We start from the raw sequence: 19,369 nt of genomic DNA on the forward strand, positions 1-19,369 counted from the left end.
AGTAGAGCAAATGGAACAATTGTAGTTTTTCATTAGCTGAGAATGCCAAACAAGTGTGATTACTTTGAATAATGAGACTGTCTCCCACCTACCTTATAGCATACGATTTATTGCTACTCTTGCTAGTTTTAAAGGAAAAGATTATATATGAAGTGGTTCCATGAAGCTTCAAATACCAGGCAGTGCAATAGACTGCCATTATACTGCATTCTCTGCTTGGTCTGTTTTTGTGGTAATGACTCATAGAACCATCAGAAAGCAAATCCAAGCCTGCCTTCTGAACCATTCCCATTAATCATATTTTAAGGAAAATGAGAAGTCCAAAAACTCTGTTAAATAAAAGCTGCTTTGTCATCTTTGAGAGGAAGGTTTCCACCCAAACCTGATGGTTTTAATAGCCCAGGCAGTGACTGAGAAGCAGTCAGTGCTATTCGTCTCTACAATCAGTGTTTATAACAAATGCATCAGTTGGAAAGGAAACTCACTTGCAAGCCAGAGGGGGCCACCAAAGTATCTCCAGCTCTCTAGATTCTGCCACTGTTCTGAATATCTTTTGCATGAGCTGTTTGATCAGATCTGTTCTTGTGGTGTGAAAAAGCACAGCTGCCACGTAAGTTCATTCGTACATGTATTGCTGCATCTGTTCACAGAAGGTGTGGCAATGAGCAGAGATGTTGTTGTTTCTCATTTGGAAGTGCTGCAGGGGTCTGTAGCTGCTTGAGGTCTTCAATCACACTAACTTATAGAGTTAAATCTGGTAGTGGGAATTCTCCCTTCAATTTTCAAGTCTTCTGTTGTAGCACTGGAGAAATGGTTGGACCAGGTGACTCCTGGAGTCACTTCCAACCGGACATTCTGTGATTCTGTGAAATATTTTAATGAATCTGTGAGAGAAGTAGGTTTGAAAGAGCAGAGCTCAAAATTATAGTTGTGCCATTGTCTTCCAAAGAGATGTGGCTTGCACCTTGTCCCAGATCCTTAAAAACAGCTGACAGCATCTGTTATCAGAGAGAAGAACAGCTTTGAGAAAGTTCTGGCTTTGCAGTGCAACTAAGAACAGAGGCTGTCTGCTCTTCTAGCTCTGTAGGGATCTGCAGACTCATTCAGTACTTCTAAGTACCAAAGAGCTCGTGTTTGCAAAATACATTTTCCTGATATGTCACAAGAGTGTAATTTTGGTATTTTGCATTGGAATCATTAGTTTCTAAAAAGCTCAATTTATGTGCAGTAAAGCCCTAGGTTGTGATTGGCTCTCAAGGATGTCCTAGCACACTGTAAGACAAATGGTAGGTCTTGGTTCTCACTCTTCTAGCCTGATCCTCCTTCCAGCTTTGGTAATGTTCTTCTGCAGTGGCAGTACATTCTGTTCCAGGGCAAAGTAAATCAGGAGATAGCTTATCAAGCATATTGGTTTAAGCATAAACGTCTTTGTCTTTTGGTCCAAATAGAAAATGCTTTTTACTGCAAGCTACCCTACGTGCCATACCAAAAGTGAAAATAAAAGGTAGTCCTTGGAAATATGTTTCTATATGGTCAGATGGGTACTTGGTCAAGGGAATTACATTCTAGCAGGACACAAGATTTTTTTTGCCAGTTTAATAAGTGAATATATACATTAACCACATATAATGCTGGGATTTATATGGATAAGTATGATCTATGCTGCGTATTTGTAATCTTCCAGGTGGAGTTTGAAATGGTTTAATACTACAACTGTTTTTCCTCCTCACATGGAAGTAACAGAGCTATGATTAGAGGAAAATGGGGATCTGCTAGTTGAAGATATTTGTGCACATTGTCCTCTGTGAAGATCCCTTCTTTGTCAGTGTGATTACCTGGTCGCATTAACCTTGAAGTCATCCTAAGAAGCTGATACTGTGCCCTGGATTGAGTAACTTCAAAAAATGAGGAATGGAAAAATAATCTCAAAGGCTTCTATTTCCTCATGAGTGAGCTCTCTGCTGTGGCTCTTCTGTCCCCTATTTTATAAATAAAAGTGGTGAAGTCCAGTGTCTCTGCACAGATGTTAGCACCCACAACAGTGGAATAATTCATCCTGACATGAATATTTAGTTCTCTGTGAGCTTACTGGTGAATGTGAGGCACATCAGTTTCACAAGTAACAGAGGTTTTGCACAGGATTCTGGGCAGGAAGTCCAGTTTAGAAAAATACCATATTACAAGAAAAGGCTGCTGATATAACCTGAGCAGGAATGTTTCTACCTTTGTGTGGGTCTAGTAGCAATACACAAACACAGATGAACAGCAAGTGAACAGCCCAAATGTCACAATTCTGCATGACTGGCTGACACGAGTTTATTCAGACTCCATGCGAGGCTGGATTTCCCGTGCGGATTCAGATTTCAGGCTGGGGCTCAAAGGACCATCTAAACAAGTATACCTGAGTGAATGAAACATATTTGTGAGAATAATGATTTGCTTATAAATAGTTATGCTGGAAAAAATGATAAATGATTTAGTGAGAACAGAAGCAGTGAATAATATGGCTTGTTGGAACAAGCAGCGTCCTATGTGATTTTAACATTTACTCAGCTGCTACATATGTGACAAACGCTTGATAATTTCATAGAAGTGATATTGCATCACTGCAAACTTATGAAAATAGAATTCCCCTTCGGAAGAAGAGGATATTTTTCGTTCTTCCAGGAAAAAAAATGCTATTTAGCTAAAACTGGGAGGGACAGTTACTAAAACCCAGAAAACTGTCTGATGAAGATAGTCTGATTTCTTTTCCTATTTTATATAGCCACAGACTTTCTTGGCACAACAGGCCATCTGCTTTGGTTTGTTTCTTCATGCTTATTTATTTCTTTATACCTCTCTAATGAAATTAGAAAATTACTCCTACTCTCATTTTAAAGTGTTTTTTTTTCTTTATTTCTGTAAGATTTTTACTTATGTTTGTTTGCTAATACTATTCTATTTGTACACTTACACATGTGAGTGCCATTGCACTCACAACACTTTGGCAGCATTTTCATGTGTGCACCACTTAGTTACACTGTTTTGTCACTGACTCCACAGACCCTTTGGAGGAGAAGAAAAAGCTTTATTGGCTTCAGAGAGTGATGAGCTATGTAGTTTGGAACAGCTTTTGTTTCCTATGTGTAGAGATACCAAAGAATATGATTCTTGTCTTGTTACTTCAACAAGATGTTCTGTAAATGTGAAAAAGTTTGTTTCACCTACCTAGGGACTGAAACCATCCTGATGATGGCTGTGGGCATAGAGCTGTTTAGCAGAGGGCTGACAGGATAAGAATGTTCTTGAATACCATGTTGATTTAGGTCAGAAGAGGATTTTTTACCTTTATATGGTTAGAATAGTGCAAAGGCTTGAAGCATCATTGTACAGATATCTGAAACCAGTATTAATTTCCATTGCAAGTACAAATTTAAGGTGCCTAAGGAAAACTCAGTTAATGCTTGAACGCAGTGCCAAGCTCGGTTATTTTTATAGTGGTATTATTGCATAATAGTTCTTGTTTCTCAGGCAGCTTTAAAGCATTTCTGATTTTATACACAGTAAATACAATACCTGCTAATTCAGATACTAAAAGCATTACAAATTCACCTAGTTCTTTGTGACAACTTTCAAAAGCTGTAGTAATATGTTTTGGTACTGCCAAAGGGGCTGCAATGCCCTGTCTCTGTCTCAGCCACTCTTTCTTGCTCTTTCTGATATGTGGCCATGCAGTGAATTGGAACAGACAACTGACCAGCTAAATCAACCCAGAATAAAAGAAGTTGGTTTCAATCAGTCAGTTCTTAAGTCTGGCTCACTTCATTAGGGTCAATTCTGGCAAAAGGGAAAGGAGAAGGCAGAAGGAGAGCAGACTACTTCTTTCCACCCCTTTCCATTCCAATAGATTTATGCTAGACCATCTTGATAGTGAACCTATAGAGAAAGAAGCTTATACATGCAGACTCTTCTCAGTTCTTTGCTATTTTAAGGGTATGTCAGGCTTCCATTGGAGCCATCTGTGCCTGCTCTGTCCCTTGAATTTTGGATGAAGCAGTTGTCAGTTCCTGAAGTTTATTATCCAAATCCATGGCTGTAGTTCTGGGTGTGTGAATTTTATAGGCTTCACTTTTAGGTATTAAGTGTTTCCTTAATCCTTATATTGCTGGGTCATAGGAAGAGTTTTTCTTCCTGTTTCACAAATGGGAATGCAACCAAGGGAGACCAATTGGTTTACTAAAATTCCCAGAAATGATGCCAAGAAATTGAATCCAGTTTTATATGCCCAAAGCTTAGCTAATACCTTCACTTGTGAATCCACGAGTGTATGAGGCCTGGGAAGATAGTTCTATCTTGTTACTCAATAAAATGTTAAATGCAGCTTCATGTAATTATGTCACAAACAAGTAGAGTCTCCAAAAGTTGTGGTTTACAGTTAAAAATCTGTATTGAAATCTAAAAGAAGAGTAACAAACTGGTGATAATTTACACAACTCTCGAGTGCTGTGTGTGTATTTATAAACATACACCTCAGACATACATACTTGCACAAGGTTTTCTGCACAGAATAAACTCTCCTTAAATCCATATGTGTTTTCTCTATGATAATAATTTGGTTTTATTTGAACTTGTAGTCGACGCTGGCGTCGCTGGAATCGATTTAATCGGAGAAAATGTAGAGCTGCAGTAAAATCTGTCACTTTTTATTGGCTTGTTATTGTCTTGGTCTTTCTGAACACATTAACTATCTCATCGGAGCATTATAATCAACCTGACTGGCTGACCCAGATCCAAGGTACAATCAAAAATTCTTTTTCCTGTTTTGAGTATGGATACTTGTGTTCTGTCAGTGGCTGCTTTGCCCTTTGGTTGTTTGCTTTCCCAAAGGATATTCAGCCCAGCCAAAGGGAGAGATGCAAGAAATGGCTGAATGTGTCTGATTGCCACAAGTGTTACACAGTTAAAGCCATACTAGCAAAAAGCTGACGATAAGGAATTGTAAATACCTGTGCTTCAGTTGTTAAATCATGCTTGAAAGCTAAGGAAGAAAATAGAAGCTGACACAGCAGAACATGCTGTGGGCTCTGTTGCTTAGGTTGTAGTGTGGACTCGGTCTGTGAGCTGGGTAGCCATGAACTGCACAACAGATTGGGAGGATAAGTAGCTTACAGGTAGCAGAAAGCTTTACGTCCTTGTGTAACTTCTGCCATTGAGGCATCAATTACAATCCAATGTAAAAACCTAATGCTGCCTTTGTAAGCAAAAGGCTGCAAGCTAGTACAGAAATTATCGTACTGATATGTTAAAATAGGAATGGAAACGATGAGATAATTCAGGCATGTCTTTTTAGTTCATTTTTTTGGTTCTAATTTTTCTTTTTCATTAATCTCTTGTTCCAGATATCGCAAATAAAGTTCTTCTGGCTTTATTCACCTGTGAAATGTTAGTAAAGATGTACAGCTTGGGCCTCCAGGCTTATTTTGTTTCTCTTTTTAACCGCTTTGATTGCTTCGTTGTTTGTGGTGGCATTGTTGAAACCATTTTGGTGGAGTTGGAAATTATGTCACCCCTTGGAATTTCAGTGTTTCGCTGTGTTCGTCTCCTGCGTATTTTTAAAGTGACAAGGTAAGATTAACTGATGCTGCTAACTCTAGGGATAGCTGAAGGGTGATCAGCAATTCTTTTTTTGTAATACTTCATCATGCACTGCTCTTTTACTGTTTTGTTTGGGGTTTTTTTGGTGTGTGTTAACACACGCATTTTAATTTATAGGCACTGGGCATCCCTGAGCAACTTGGTAGCATCCTTGTTAAACTCAATGAAGTCCATTGCTTCACTGTTGCTTCTGCTTTTCCTCTTCATCATAATCTTCTCGTTGCTTGGAATGCAGCTGTTTGGAGGCAAATTTAATTTTGATGAAACTCAAACAAAACGGAGCACCTTCGATAATTTTCCACAAGCTCTCTTAACTGTATTCCAGGTAACTTTCTTTCATCCCGTATGAAACATTTTTACCTCTGATGATCAGCAAAACTGTTTAAGTGATCACGTTGCCTGAAAATAAAATCACAAATACTATTTATTCAGTTTACTTTAAGTAGCATTCTTCTCATTAATTTCAGTACTCTGGTAATTCTGCACCATTTATACCATTTGTTCATGTCTTATTTGATCTCTCTATGCAACACAGCTGTCATACTACTTCACAAAGTTAAATCTCCTTTGTCCATCGAGTACATGACTAGAAAAAAGCAGAGTGTCATTTTTATTGTTTTGTTTAATTTTATTTTGTTAGCTATATGAAAGTGCAGCTATTCCCAAATAGGGAAAAGTGAGAAGCATTGTAAGAGTGCATCTTTGCATATGGGTCATATCACCTACTTTAATGTAAAAATAAGCATGACTTTCTTCAAAGAGACATTGTTAAGTGTGTTAAAAGCATAAAAGAATTTGGCCATTAAGTGTGAAGAGATAGGACCATACTTACAGTTTACTTTTCACTGTTTTATGATTTTTACTGTCTTTTTCATTTCAATTTGGATACTGGAATTAGGCTAATTGGTTTAATCTTTCTACTCATTTTCAAATGTGGTTTGACAAACTACCACAATGTTTGGTTTCAGATGCTTTGAGTGAGTGGTTAAAGCTGACTCTGCAAGACCCAAGTTTCTATCAGCTTTCTGTTAGAAGTTTCATTGAGAGAGGAACCAAAAATAAAGTAATAATTAAAAAAATCTTCCCACATAACTTTAAAGAAATCTTTTCCTTAAGAGGAAAAGTGACAACATAGGGCATAACATTACCCCTTTAGAAAACTTCCAAACTCAGCTGAGTTGGATTTCAGTCAGGTTTTAGGCTGCCTTATTTTCAAAGGAATGAGACTTCCTTCAGCTTCAGAATACACTTGGGAACAACTGACCTGTTGGCACTCAACAACTACTCAAAGCAGCTCTATAGGCTTATCTCTCCAAAAGTGAATTTCTGGAATTGGCATCCATATAATTTTCTTGAGCAATCACTTAATTACTTGAGAGTCAGTATTGCATGCTTTCACAGGAGAGAACTGATGAAAAGTTAGGCAGAAAAGTACAAAGTGCCCCTATAACCTGCATTGTAATACTCAGTATCTTTGTCATAATCTAGAAAAAGTCGACTTGCCTCCTTGTAAAATAACTTTTAAACTAGCCAGCAGATTTCAGTAGAAGTTCGTTTGACTTTGATTGCATGAATTACATGAAACAATAGCCCATAAGAAAATAATTCTCCTAGATCATCACGCTCCATTCAGCTTAAAATAGCTACCAGTTAGAAGCTACAGCAGTAGCGTATGTAAGTACTATGTTCATTACAAAACTCAAGGTTGCCTGTCAACTTGAAAATTTAATCTGGGTAGGCCAGTTTGCAGGACTAACAAGTGGCATACACTAGAAAAGGTTTTTTTGGTCACTATTTAAAAAAGAAAAGAATACCTTTAAACTTAAACTTGATTTTCAAGAGTGATGAGTATTTGCAGGCATTACAACATGTGGCATTTCTGCAAACCAGGGCTTTTACTTTTGCATTCTGAAATCACTAAAATGGTAGGCTTCATCTTTATTATTTTTGCATCTGAAGTTCAGTGTTGTGAATGTGTAGCTTGAAATGAAAGCTAGTAGAGTTAAGACTGAGCTTTCAGGAGATGCTTCTTTAACTGGAGATTTTAAACAAATGCATGAGAAAGATTGTAGGTTTGCTTTATGTATACAGAAGGTTCACCTTATAGTGTGTTATGGTCAGAGGAAATGTTTTGGGGTTTTATTCTCTTTTTTGTTGTTGAGTTACTAACAATATATCTTCTTCTCAGATTCTAACAGGTGAAGATTGGAATGCTGTTATGTATGATGGCATAATGGCATATGGTGGTCCCTCATCGTCAGGCATGATAGTCTGTATATATTTCATTATCCTCTTCATCTGTGGTAACTGTATCCTTTGCACTCACTGGAAAGATCTCTAAATGGGGTTGTGTGTCAGGGCACATATGCAGAATTTTTCTGGGAGGGACTAAATCACAATGGACATGTGAGTGCTTTCTGCATGTGCTAAGTCCTTTAAATAGACTTTTCTTTGTACATCTGTTCCTTAATAGATGAGACCCCAGTGATCTCAAACTCCATCTCCAGTCACTGCAGTGGCAAATCTCAGAATTTTTACTTCCCTCTTCAGTGAGGGGAGTAACTGTTTGTCACTATTTGACATCTCTCCCTCTAAAAATGCATGGATCTCATCTGATCGTTATGGCAGTGATTTCCCTTTCATACTTTTAATGGTTGGTGTAGCCCTATGAACTCTGACTCATGCAGACTATGGAGCCACTGATGTTGAGTCAGTTAGCATTAAGTTTGCTGAAGCATTCCCCTTGGTATAGCCCTATGAACTCTGACACATGCAGACTGTGGAGCACTGATGTTGAGTCAGGGTTAAGTTTGCTGAAGCATTCCTCTTCCCTTCCTTCAGTGGAAATATTTCCTTGGCCCCATGCAGCACCAGAATCTAGAGTCATTCTCAGAAGTTTTTAAAAGGTCAGACGGTGATAAAAGAGCAAAGCCATTCTATTTTCTATACTATACAGTACTTGTATCAATATTTGTGCTTAACTGATATGGACCAAAGCACAGAATTTGATGTAAATTGCTGTTGATAGAGGGGAAAGTGCATTATAAAAATGATTTATTTCAAAATGCCTGACCTGTCTGCACTTCTGATAGACAATGTTTCATATTTGAAAGTTGAGATACATTTGTTTTTCAAGTCTCTCAAATATTTTGCCATTTTAAAATCACTGACCTTAATGGATCTCATTTTCCACCCAGTATTAATCTAGACCATTAAGTGAGTGTTACTTGCACTACAGTCCAGCATCACAGACCTCTATGCTGTAGTTTGGGAACATGTGTTTTGTATCTGTCACATCGTCAGTGTTTATGCTGATAATAAACCAGACAAGTACAGTAAGGCATAATGTCCTTAAAGTGAATTGAAATAGATATCTTGCTAAATGTCTTCTTGGCCATTGCTGTGGATAACTTGGCAGATGCTGAAAGTCTAAATACAGCTCAGAAAGAAGAAGCTGAAGAAAAGGAAAGGAAAAAGAATGCAAGGTAAAATAGCCTGGCCATGGTGAATAAGCAGGAGGGGGAAGGGAACTGAATTATTTAGTAAGCATCTTTGTACAGATGTCTTTACCATGTAAAAAATTTGACTCATGAAAAAATTGAGTTTAACTAGACATTATAGAAAGATCCAATTAGTATGGTATTTAGGTAGACTCTAGGCAGTAATGAGGAGAATGGGGTGAATTAAGGACATAATGATAAGCCAACTAATATTTAAGTACTGTAGGATATATTGCACAATTATAAAAAGAATGTATCTGTTGTTGCCAGTGCACAGCTCCTCATGGATTCAGTTCTCTAAGCCTTATATAGACAAGAAGAAAACTCCCTTTGAAACCAGTGCAGGCCTGTTAAAGTCAATGCACTTTGTTTGTAGGAGTTCAAGGGCACAGTTTACTTTTAGAAAGGAGTAATGGTCATGCATTAAATTTTTCAGAGATTAGCATCTGGAGTTCTATTCAAAATGACAATCTTTTAAATGGATCAATGTATTCAAATACAATGGATTTTACTGCTCTTGACTGCAAATTATGTCAAGTATTTCACTATATGGTTTGTGGTATGGTATGCTCTTTTCATAGAATGGGATGGGATGGTTCACTTAAAGTCTCCTGTCTTTTCATGATGTGCTTTGTAACTGTCACTGTATTGTTTTCTAGGAAAGAGAGCTTGGAAAATAAAAAAAGTGAGAAGTCAGAAGGTGACCAGAAAAAGCCTAAGGATAGTAAGGTATTTATTCTAAAAATTGTGTCTTTTCTAAGAAGCAGTTTTACTCATTTTGATAGGCAGTGTGTTTCCAGGCTGCTGAACCCGTCATTTCTACAGTCTTTGCCAGGCCATGGAAACTTAATTCTGATGCTTTGCATCCTCAAAGAATCTCCTAATCCAAAAAAATGCTTTTGGTTTCAGGATATCCTGGCAAGAGAAGCTCTTAAAGCATGAAGCAGTTAATGTTAGAAAAATGAATGGCAGAGATTAGTGAACTATAAACTTGTAGTGGAATGTTCAAACATTCTTGATAGTTTTTTTCAAAGTCTATTGGCTGTATTCTTATTGTGATTTATGCAGCCAGAAGGATGTGGATACTATAGAAGAATAATATTTTAAAATATATATTGAACTGTCAGCTATCCTCTGTTCTCAGTTACTCTCCTTTAGAAAACTCAAACTAAGGAGCTCTTTTATCAGAGGCTAATTTGGTGTATTTTCTGCTGAACTTCATACTCCAATCTATATTTAAATCTCCTCTTCTTCTTGTGCATGCCTTTCATTGCTGTAGGTAGCAATTGCTGAATATGGAGAAGGAGAAGATGAAGATAAAGATCCTTACCCACCCTGTGATGTACCAGGTATGTGAATAGCAGCCAGAAGACAAACACATTCAAGCTTGTTTGCCAAAATATCTTAAGTTTGCTCTTGCTGAATACGGAATCAATTCCTTTGAAGTTACTGAATTTGTGCTCTGTTATCAGTGGATAAATGGATTTATAAGCTGCAAAGTATTATCTTTTCCTGCAGCTTCCCAGACAGTACAAACAGCATATGAGAGTTAATACAGTGAGCCTGAAGACTGCTGTGATAATGCTGTCTAGATGGGAGGGCAAATTCTGAACTTTTCTGAAATGCTTGGCAAAAAAGGGACATTTTAGGGCTAATAATATTCAGTCAATTTTGTCTTAGTTTCTTTCAGTTCAGTGAACACACTAATCTAAAAATCCATTCTGTCTGATTGCCTGGGTGCCTGTTACAGAAAACCACCCTACCTTTTGAGCAGTCAGTGCTCAGCCCATGCACACGGCTCAGCACTGCTACAGCACCATGCAAGCATGGACTGATGCTCAGGCTGAGTGCGAGTGGGGCTTCAAATCCCATGTGCCAGGATGTCCCCACACGAGGCTAGTCTGAGCCACTCAGTGCACTTCAGCACACACCCATACGTGCATGTGAATGTGTATATAGGCTTGTAACAACTATGTGGATGTTTGTACATCGATTCATGGATTGTTAAAGCCATGGTATGGATAAGTATTTCCTGTAAGCCATATATATTTTAATACAAGCCATACTTGTATATTATTATGAGCAGTATCTCAATGCTTTTTACTTTATAAGAAAAAAAAGTCTTTAATTTAAAGTAGGTGAAGATGAAGATGAGGAGGATGAACCAGAGGTACCAGCAGGTCCACGTCCCCGTAGAATATCGGAGCTAAATATGAAGGAGAAGATAACACCGATCCCTGAAGGGAGTGCCTTCTTCATTTTCAGCAGCACCAACCCGTAAGTAACCTTTGAAAAATACTGGTTTAGTCCATCATGGTTTAGCAGAGCAGGGACAGGCCTTCTTCCAGTGAGCCTAGGAATAGAAGCTCCAGTATTTCCAGCAGGAAAGAGGCTAGCCGCAATCCCAACGTTTTCTGAATGACTTGGTAAATAAAAATCATTTGACATGTATATTAATTTACTGTTTACTGTTGGAGATAATAATGTTTTGTGCATGTAGTCTGTCAAGCCTGCATGTGCCTGAAAAACACTGATTGATATATATATTAGCCACTTAATATGTTAGTCACTGGATATAAAAGCTGTGACATAAAATCTGAGCACTTGTACATGAGATACGATTCCTAGTAGCCTTTGTGGAGCAATACAGGTGTGGAAGAAGAGAAAAGGAGAGAGAGAGGTAAAAGACAAAAGGAGGAGAGAGGATATATGTATTCCTCTTAGGGTAACAGCATTTTCCCACTGAAGATAAAGACATTTTAAAAAAAGTCAAGAACGATAATTGTTGGATTTTGGGGGCAGTTTGGAATCATTTACTGCTCAGTCTTCAGTGTTAGTGAGTTACAAACCTGATCCTGCCTTTCTGCCAATTTAATCTGAGACCTACTCAACCAAGGTGCTCAGTAGCATCAAGGGGCACAGTGACTAAGCATATGTACTGTTCCAATATATGTCACATGGCTGAAGCTTGGTAGCTGTGTAACCTTCAGCACCCACTGTCCTGTAGTTCTTGAAGGATCACAGGCAATTCTGATCACATCTCACCAGATGAGTACTTTTGACAACTTCAATAAGGAACAAATCAAACTGGGGACCTGAAATGGTATTGGATATTGGCCAGTGCCCAGTGGTACAAGCACTGGAACCTATAGTGCCATTCATAACTCACTGAAAATCAGCAGGAGCTTGGAAATCCTGCCTCAGATTCCATTGATAAGTGCATCTTCACTAAATTTGGATTTGATTTGGAATTGATTTGCATTTTTAGAAATCAGATCAATAGGTTCAGTATTTGCACAGCTTTTAGCTGCTGATAGTTGCCCTTTTCTGTCACTGTTGGCAGAGTAATAGAAAACACTATATATTAGCCATCTGCTGATTTCTGTTTGCACACATGGTGTATTTTTGTATCTCTTCTTTAGAATTCGAGTGGGATGCCACAGACTCATCAATCACCACATCTTCACCAATCTCATTCTTGTCTTCATTATGCTGAGCAGTGTTTCCCTAGCAGCAGAAGATCCAATTCGCAGCCACTCCTTTCGAAATAATGTAAGCCCTTTGTTTTTATGTGTGAAGATAATTAGATCCTCACAGGATAACAATCATTTGGGACTAGTGCCTGGGTTTTAATTTTCAAGTTAAGAAATGTTTCTTTTTCATGTATATTTTCAAAATAGAACCAGTTATTATGTGCATTATCCTCTAGCTATAAATATATCAAAAAGAAAAATGTTCAAGCTGAGCATAATCTTTATAGTTTTAATATTCTTTTCATGGGTTTTAGCTGGTGTATATGATGAATGTTTCCTGACTCACTCATGCTGTCTCTCTGATGTTGATTTTCAAATGTTGTTTAGAATGATCACTGTTTATAATGTGTTTGGAATAGACTGTGAGCTGTTCTTCTTCATGGGCTCTATTACTATGGTCTTGGCAAACTCAGAGCATGGCCATGCTGTTGAGGGTATGGATTTGTAAGGGTAATACCTCTTCTTCGAAAGAAGTGTCTGTGGCTACTAATGAGTTTGAGTGCCATCAATCTAGACTTGAGGGTCTCTGGATTCCTGACTGGATGTATCAGAAACAAAACAAGTTTCACTTTTTTTCCTAAACTCACGTGTAAGGCCAGGGTCAGAGCATGTCCAGCTCTTGCCAGTCAAATGCCATTTCAGCCTATATATAAACTTGAAAATTGCAGAGTTTCTGCATGTTTTTTCATTATATACTTATAGAAACAAAACTGCTGTGTTGCTCAAAAGGCCATGTGGGAGCGGGATAGACATGAGCTTATACCAATATGATACATAGAAGGTCAATCTGTTTATTGAAGCTAAGAGTGATGCTTGCATAGCAGATCAGATGTAATTCTGCTAAGTTTCTTTAGCCGTAACATTTGCTCGTTCCAAGGGCTGACCAGTTCAGTGTACAGTCAGCAACTAGACTTTCCCAGCTTCTACCCAAGGCTGTTTCCCTGCAGCTGTGCCTCTTATGAGTTCTCAGACTGTTCAGTTACTCAGCCCTGCTCAAACCCCAGCACAAAACAATTATTAGAATATTACATTCAGAAATACCTTTATTCACTAAAAGGGTAGTGTATGTGGCAAATAAACATGTGTGCATCTCCTAAAGCAAATTCTGAATCCTCCATTTGAAGTTCTTAGTATAGTAGGAAACTTGCCTCTTGCTCATGTGCACAATTCGTGAGAATACATAAATCCTCTCTTGTGACCACTCATATTTGTCTCATACTTGTTGCACTGGTATTAGTGGTGGAGGAGGCCTCTCCTGTTACTGTGTGCTGTGCATACTCTAGGTTAGATAGGAAATAGCTGAAATGATGCAACTTGGTAATAATCTGTGGGACTTCAGGGATTTTTGACAGAACTTCCAGGCCTCTCCTGTCTTAGATATATACTGATCTGTAGAGACTGACATGGAGAAATTCTTCCACCTCTTATGGGAAAGATGGCCTGCAAAGTCAGTAGAAGTTGCCCCTCTGTTTCTTCCTAGAGTGGATTTAGCCTCTGAAAGTACTGTTTTGGCTATGGACGTTCTCTGAATGTTTTTTTCAGTGATATTAGCAAAACTCAGAAAGCTAAAACTTTCTTCAAAGGTGAAGAGAGGCCATAGAACAAAGACAGTCCTCATGTACTATTCAGGAGAGCTGTGTGATTCCCATGTCTGTAAAACTGGACAACTCTAATCTCATGAATAAATCACATTAATGGATAAGAAAAAGATACCTGGTGGGAAATACTGAAATTGTTCTTGCAGAAATGGCTCAAAGGGCTGATAATTGTTCTTCTAACTAGAGGAGTGCTAGGAAAATGTACTTGGAGAGCAGTGGTAACTGAAAAGATTATTCCTGTTTGGGACATAGTTAAAATGCGTGAGTCATTTTAAGAAGATATTGCCCTCTTGTAAATATTCACAAATGCACCAGGCCTGCATGTGTTTGCTTCTTATTACTTAAATGATCATGTTCTGCTAGCCAGCCAGCTCAGTGAGAGAATGAAAGTTTACAGATTTTGAATACTAACTCTAGAATTAGTTTCTTACTGATTAATCTTTGTTGAACAGCTTTAATACTTGCCTGTTTTTTCAGCCACAGCAGGGCCCAGAAGGATGTGCTCTCCAATTGGACATGGGGAAAACAATTATTTCCTTTTTTATGATCTAATAGGACTACTTCGTCACCTCTTGTTTTATTCCTCTTTCCCATTTTTTCAGTTGCTGAACTGCAGACAACATGTTTCTGTGTGCAGCTGTTGGCTAGCTGGGTTGCAGAATCCTTTAAACTAGACTAGTGCCCTATTGCAGTGCACACTGACTGCTAAGTGAGGTGCTAGGGATATGGCCAGCCTGAGAGGGTGACGGTTTGGTTGTACAGACATGTATGGCAGCTGCCCCATCAACAGCAATGAGGTCAATATCACATCCATAATCTTTTAAAAGCTGGTCTATCACTGTGCAACTGTTGTGAATTCTTCTCAATTTCCTACCAGTAAATCACTGCTCAGGTTTCCAGGTCCAAGAAAAAAAGAGATATAGTGCTGATTTTAGGTTATTTATTGATTTGTGTTATGACGCTCTTGAGTCTACACAGCAACAGTATAATGTAGCAGAATGTAGAATGATGTGTACCCACTGAAGTTTTGGTTTTGGATCCAATGCTGTTATTTGTATAAGAGTCTGTATTTCTGCTAAAGGCTGAAGAAAGTACCTGTGAAAGCTGGTAGAGGGAAGTCCGAGTTGAAAGAAACTGTTCCTTATTGAATCTTGTTAGCTCTTGAGGGTTGAAATCTAATATCTAAGCACAGTGACATCCAATACCTTTTTAAGTTGACAAAAATGGTTGGACAATAGTTGAAATTGTAAATTACTCGGTCTAAATTCCCCAGCTGCCAACTCTAGATTAATTCAGGTGTTGTTGTGCATGTGGTCTAAATTGTAAAGATATATTAATAGACTAATTTCTTACTGTGGCACATATTATACCTTGCAGATACTTGGTTACTTTGACTATGCTTTCACAGCCATCTTTACTGTTGAAATCCTGTTAAAGGTAATGCATTGTTAATTGATCCTTGTTAGCTCAAAAGCAGCTTTAGCAATAATGTTTGTAACTTTTTGTTTACCTTCCAGATCCTAGGGTATGCAGATTATGTCTTCACTAGTATGTTTACATTTGAGATCATTTTGAAGGTAACAGGTTTTTAAAGGAAGCTTGTTTAAAAGGATTTTCCTTGTGTGTCATCTGCCAAGAAAAGGCACTTGAAGTGTTCTTCGCCTTTTCTCTACACGATCAAAGCTAAACTTTTTTTAAACCAGAGGATTTTTTAATTTGATAGTTCCTCATAGTTTTGATTGGTTATTTTTTATCGTTGAGTGCATGACGAAGCTCAGTTCTTATCATTACATCAATTTAATAATTCATTTTTTACCCTTTTTAAACTTAGAGTTGTCAGAAAAGGGAAAAATAATTCACTGCGCATGAGCTTTTCCTTCTCCTTGCTCTGACATTTCCAAAAGAGATAGTCAGTCTTCTAAGGAGGGAGCATGTAATTTCTCATGTCTTCTGCTGAACTATATTCACACAGCTAAAATAGTAGATAACTATTTTCTTGCAATAGGACTTGCAAGATATCTTGCATTTATCTATCTACATACTAAGACATTTTGCATTTATCTTGGGCATACATTTAAATAGAAGAAAGGCATAAATATGCTTGCTTAAATGTATTACCCATGCATGAACCAAAAATTAGCTTTTTAATGTTTAGTTTGTGTACTGATTTATCTGTGGGGGTTACTCAGATTTTAAATGTATAAGGCTTACTCTGCCAGAGAAACCATCAACTTAGATTCACATTGTGAAAAATTACTGAACAAAGAAATGAATGTTTTGGTGGGATTTGGCTAAATATCTTTCCAGTGTTTACACATGAATCCTAAAAGCTTCTTGTTGTGTTTGAGTAACCCTGATCTATACACTTAATTTGTAGTACACTAAGAATCTGTACATAAACTTTGCATTCCCAGTTGAGAATAATGCTTAACAAAATCTCTTCTCCCAGCTTTTGCTCATACTGCTGTGCATACTCTTCACATTGTGGTTTGGTTAATACTAATTGCTGCACTATTTGGGCTGTTTACAAGATAAGCTGTACTGTCAGTAATAGAACCACTTTTATACTTGCAAATACTCTCCCAGACATTGTTTATCTTTTTAACTTTTTCCCCTTGTTTTCAGCAATGAGGAGCTTGCTATAGAGTTGATTCCTCATACAACATTTGCAGCATTCTAAAATAAATACTTTGGGGTTTCTCTGCCACTGCTAGAGAAAGGCCAAAGTAAATGAAAGAATGAAGCACTCAAGAACTGTAGCATTAGATCAAGCTGGTTTCCAGCTCTTGATTTGAGAAGCCATACAAAATGTTACCACATATCTGTGGCAGATAAGAGAGCTGATAAACTTCCATGTGTTCTGAGCAGCAGGTTGTAGAGCGGGATTCTAAACGATGGCATAAAGAGGCATAACTGAACATGTTAAGAAAAGGAACATTCCTACTACCTGCAAGTGGTTTTAAAACAGAGCTACTGGAGTTATTCGAGGGTTGTAGGAAGGTCTAGAACATGAGCTGCTAAAATCTGTTGTTGTATAATATTACAAAGAAACAAGAAGCTTCGTTGTAGCCTAAAATGTGATGTTCCTGACTCCACTTTCTCTAGGAAACTGCTGTGCAATGCACTCTTATGTATTTATAAAGGAAAATAAATTCTACCATAGAAAATGTAGTGGACAACCAGAACATAACAGTTGTATGTATACAGTGCCTGCTTTGCTAACATGTCTCAGTCACTGGCTTTGCTTGCTTATGGCTGGAGTGCCCCATGTCTTCTGTGCTGGATTTTGCATTGTGCTTTCCACAGTACCTTGAGTTGTACTGAAGCTGCGAGTGTTCTGCAAAGAGTAAATTCAAGGCCAGACCTGCAGAGTTTCTTCAATTTCTAGACAAGAAGTACATGAAACTGAAATTAGGAGAACAAGAAAGGATCAGCTGCTGTGAGGAAATTCAAAAATATTAAAAATCCCCCAAGCAATGAACCAAAATAACTCCCAGCATGTGAGGAGTCTCCCTGTGCTCTTAGTGACTGCTTTGCAGACATGAGGATTTCTGCACTATATGGTGTTGATATGGGAATATGAATATAAAAAAACCTACAAGAACATTTTATAGCACTGAAGAATTCTTTTATGTAATCACTGCATGAGCTGAAGTCGGGTTTACCAACTTTTTTGCAGTACTTTGGAGATTTGAAAATAGAGCTAAGTTCAGGTTAGGGCCTTGTGCTTTTACCTTTGCCCCAGCTGTGCCCTCACCTTTGAAACTGATCCCCACTGCTGTGGAAGTAGAGGCAGAAGAAAAGGAGCAGCTCTGGTGGGGGGGGCGAGCACTGATCTCACTGTCCTGCAGCACCTGCTCTGCTGGAGGCTTTTCGACAGCACTTGCCACCTCAGATCAGCTCTAGGCTTTGCTGTGGTCTTCATCTATGCAAAGAACAGAATGATTCACTGTAGAGAGTTTTAGTCAAATGCATCTACTAGGATATTTGTAGTGATTGAAATATGAGTCACCATATAAAGACAGGGAGATGCATACTTCACCTGTATGTTTAGGTGAATTATTCTTTACCATTGTGGGAGTTTTTCTATGAAATTTTGTGTGCTGCTGATAAAATACTATGGTGCAGATGAGTATTAGTAGAGAGACACAAATTTGATATTCAGGATTACTTTAGTCTTCAGCTGCCGCTGATTTTAATGAGTTTATCCATACTCTGTACAGCTGAAAGTGAAAAAAAAATTAAGAAATTACTGGAAATTTTATTATATGACTGTATTATTGCTCTCATGTCATGGCATAGATGAAAGCTTTAGGCTATTTTTTTTCTTCTAATTTTGAGGAACACTTAGTGTTTTCATTACAACAGAAAGTTCTGCATGAGAATAAGGAGAAGAGCTTCCAGAGAAGAATCTGTGTTTTGTAGTCAGCTCGTTCGAAGGTATTTTCATGCAAAATGTTTGCAAATAGTGACACAGCAGACAGAGATGCCCATTAACAGTTGCTCTGTTCTACATTATGGAACAGTCTTGGAAGAAATGATGGTCTGCTGTGAAGGGCAAGGAGGAACATAGTAGGAAGTAATGGGTTTTAAATGCCCAGTCATTACCAGATGTTCTCTGGATGGCACTGTGTTTTCTTACCCGTGGAAAACAATGAGTAGCTGAGAGTACTCAGATCTCTTTAAATGGACCTTAAGGCTGAAGGAATGGGAACCCATGTGCTTGAACTACTAGGTATTTTTCACAGCTATCTTTAATTCCACAGTGTTGGTTTCAGTGCTTCAGTCTTAATCTGTAAATGTGGAAAAAAGCCATAAAAGCTACTGAGCAGATTCAGTGCCTCTAATGGCTCGACTGGATTCCTCCGTGCATTTTTAAGTGATTGCCATTATGGCAATAGACTAATTCATATATTTAGGAGACAAAATCAGCTCTGTGATACCTGAGAATATTTGCCCAGATTCTGCCTGCAGCCCTAATTTATAAAACCTCTATTAACTAGCTTCTAATAAAATCTGCAAACGATGCATGCAGGTTCCTTCACAAGTTACCATTTGTGTGCTTCTGTCATCTTAATTGAGGCACAGAAAGCAAAAAATG

At 38.0% G+C, this 19,369-nt stretch overlaps 1 protein-coding gene across 13 annotated transcripts in view; it reads left to right on the forward strand.

The window, feature by feature from the left end:
- Nucleotides 1–19,369, forward strand: part of CACNA1D (calcium voltage-gated channel subunit alpha1 D) — a 178,111-nt gene that overhangs the window by 103,236 nt on the left and 55,506 nt on the right. For 11 of the 13 annotated variants that reach the window (XM_064156656.1, XM_064156663.1, XM_064156669.1 and 8 more), the window contains 10 exons: nt 4,617–4,777; nt 5,382–5,607; nt 5,755–5,962; nt 7,826–7,946; nt 9,008–9,122; nt 9,797–9,866; nt 10,417–10,486; nt 11,273–11,414; nt 12,560–12,689; nt 15,646–15,705. In XM_064156656.1, coding sequence (XP_064012726.1) covers nt 4,617–4,777; nt 5,382–5,607; nt 5,755–5,962; nt 7,826–7,946; nt 9,008–9,122; nt 9,797–9,866; nt 10,417–10,486; nt 11,273–11,414; nt 12,560–12,689; nt 15,646–15,705 — 1,303 coding nt within the window. Of the gene's footprint in view, nt 1–4,616; nt 4,778–5,381; nt 5,608–5,754; nt 5,963–7,825; nt 7,947–9,007; nt 9,123–9,796; nt 9,867–10,416; nt 10,487–11,272; nt 11,415–12,559; nt 12,690–15,645; nt 15,706–15,785; nt 15,846–19,369 lie in introns of all 13 variants that reach the window. The other 2 variants (XM_064156668.1, XM_064156664.1) reach the window with 2 other exon arrangements.

Source organism: Pogoniulus pusillus, chromosome 16 (assembly GCF_015220805.1).
Source record: "Pogoniulus pusillus isolate bPogPus1 chromosome 16, bPogPus1.pri, whole genome shotgun sequence".
NCBI lineage: Eukaryota > Metazoa > Chordata > Aves > Piciformes > Lybiidae > Pogoniulus > Pogoniulus pusillus.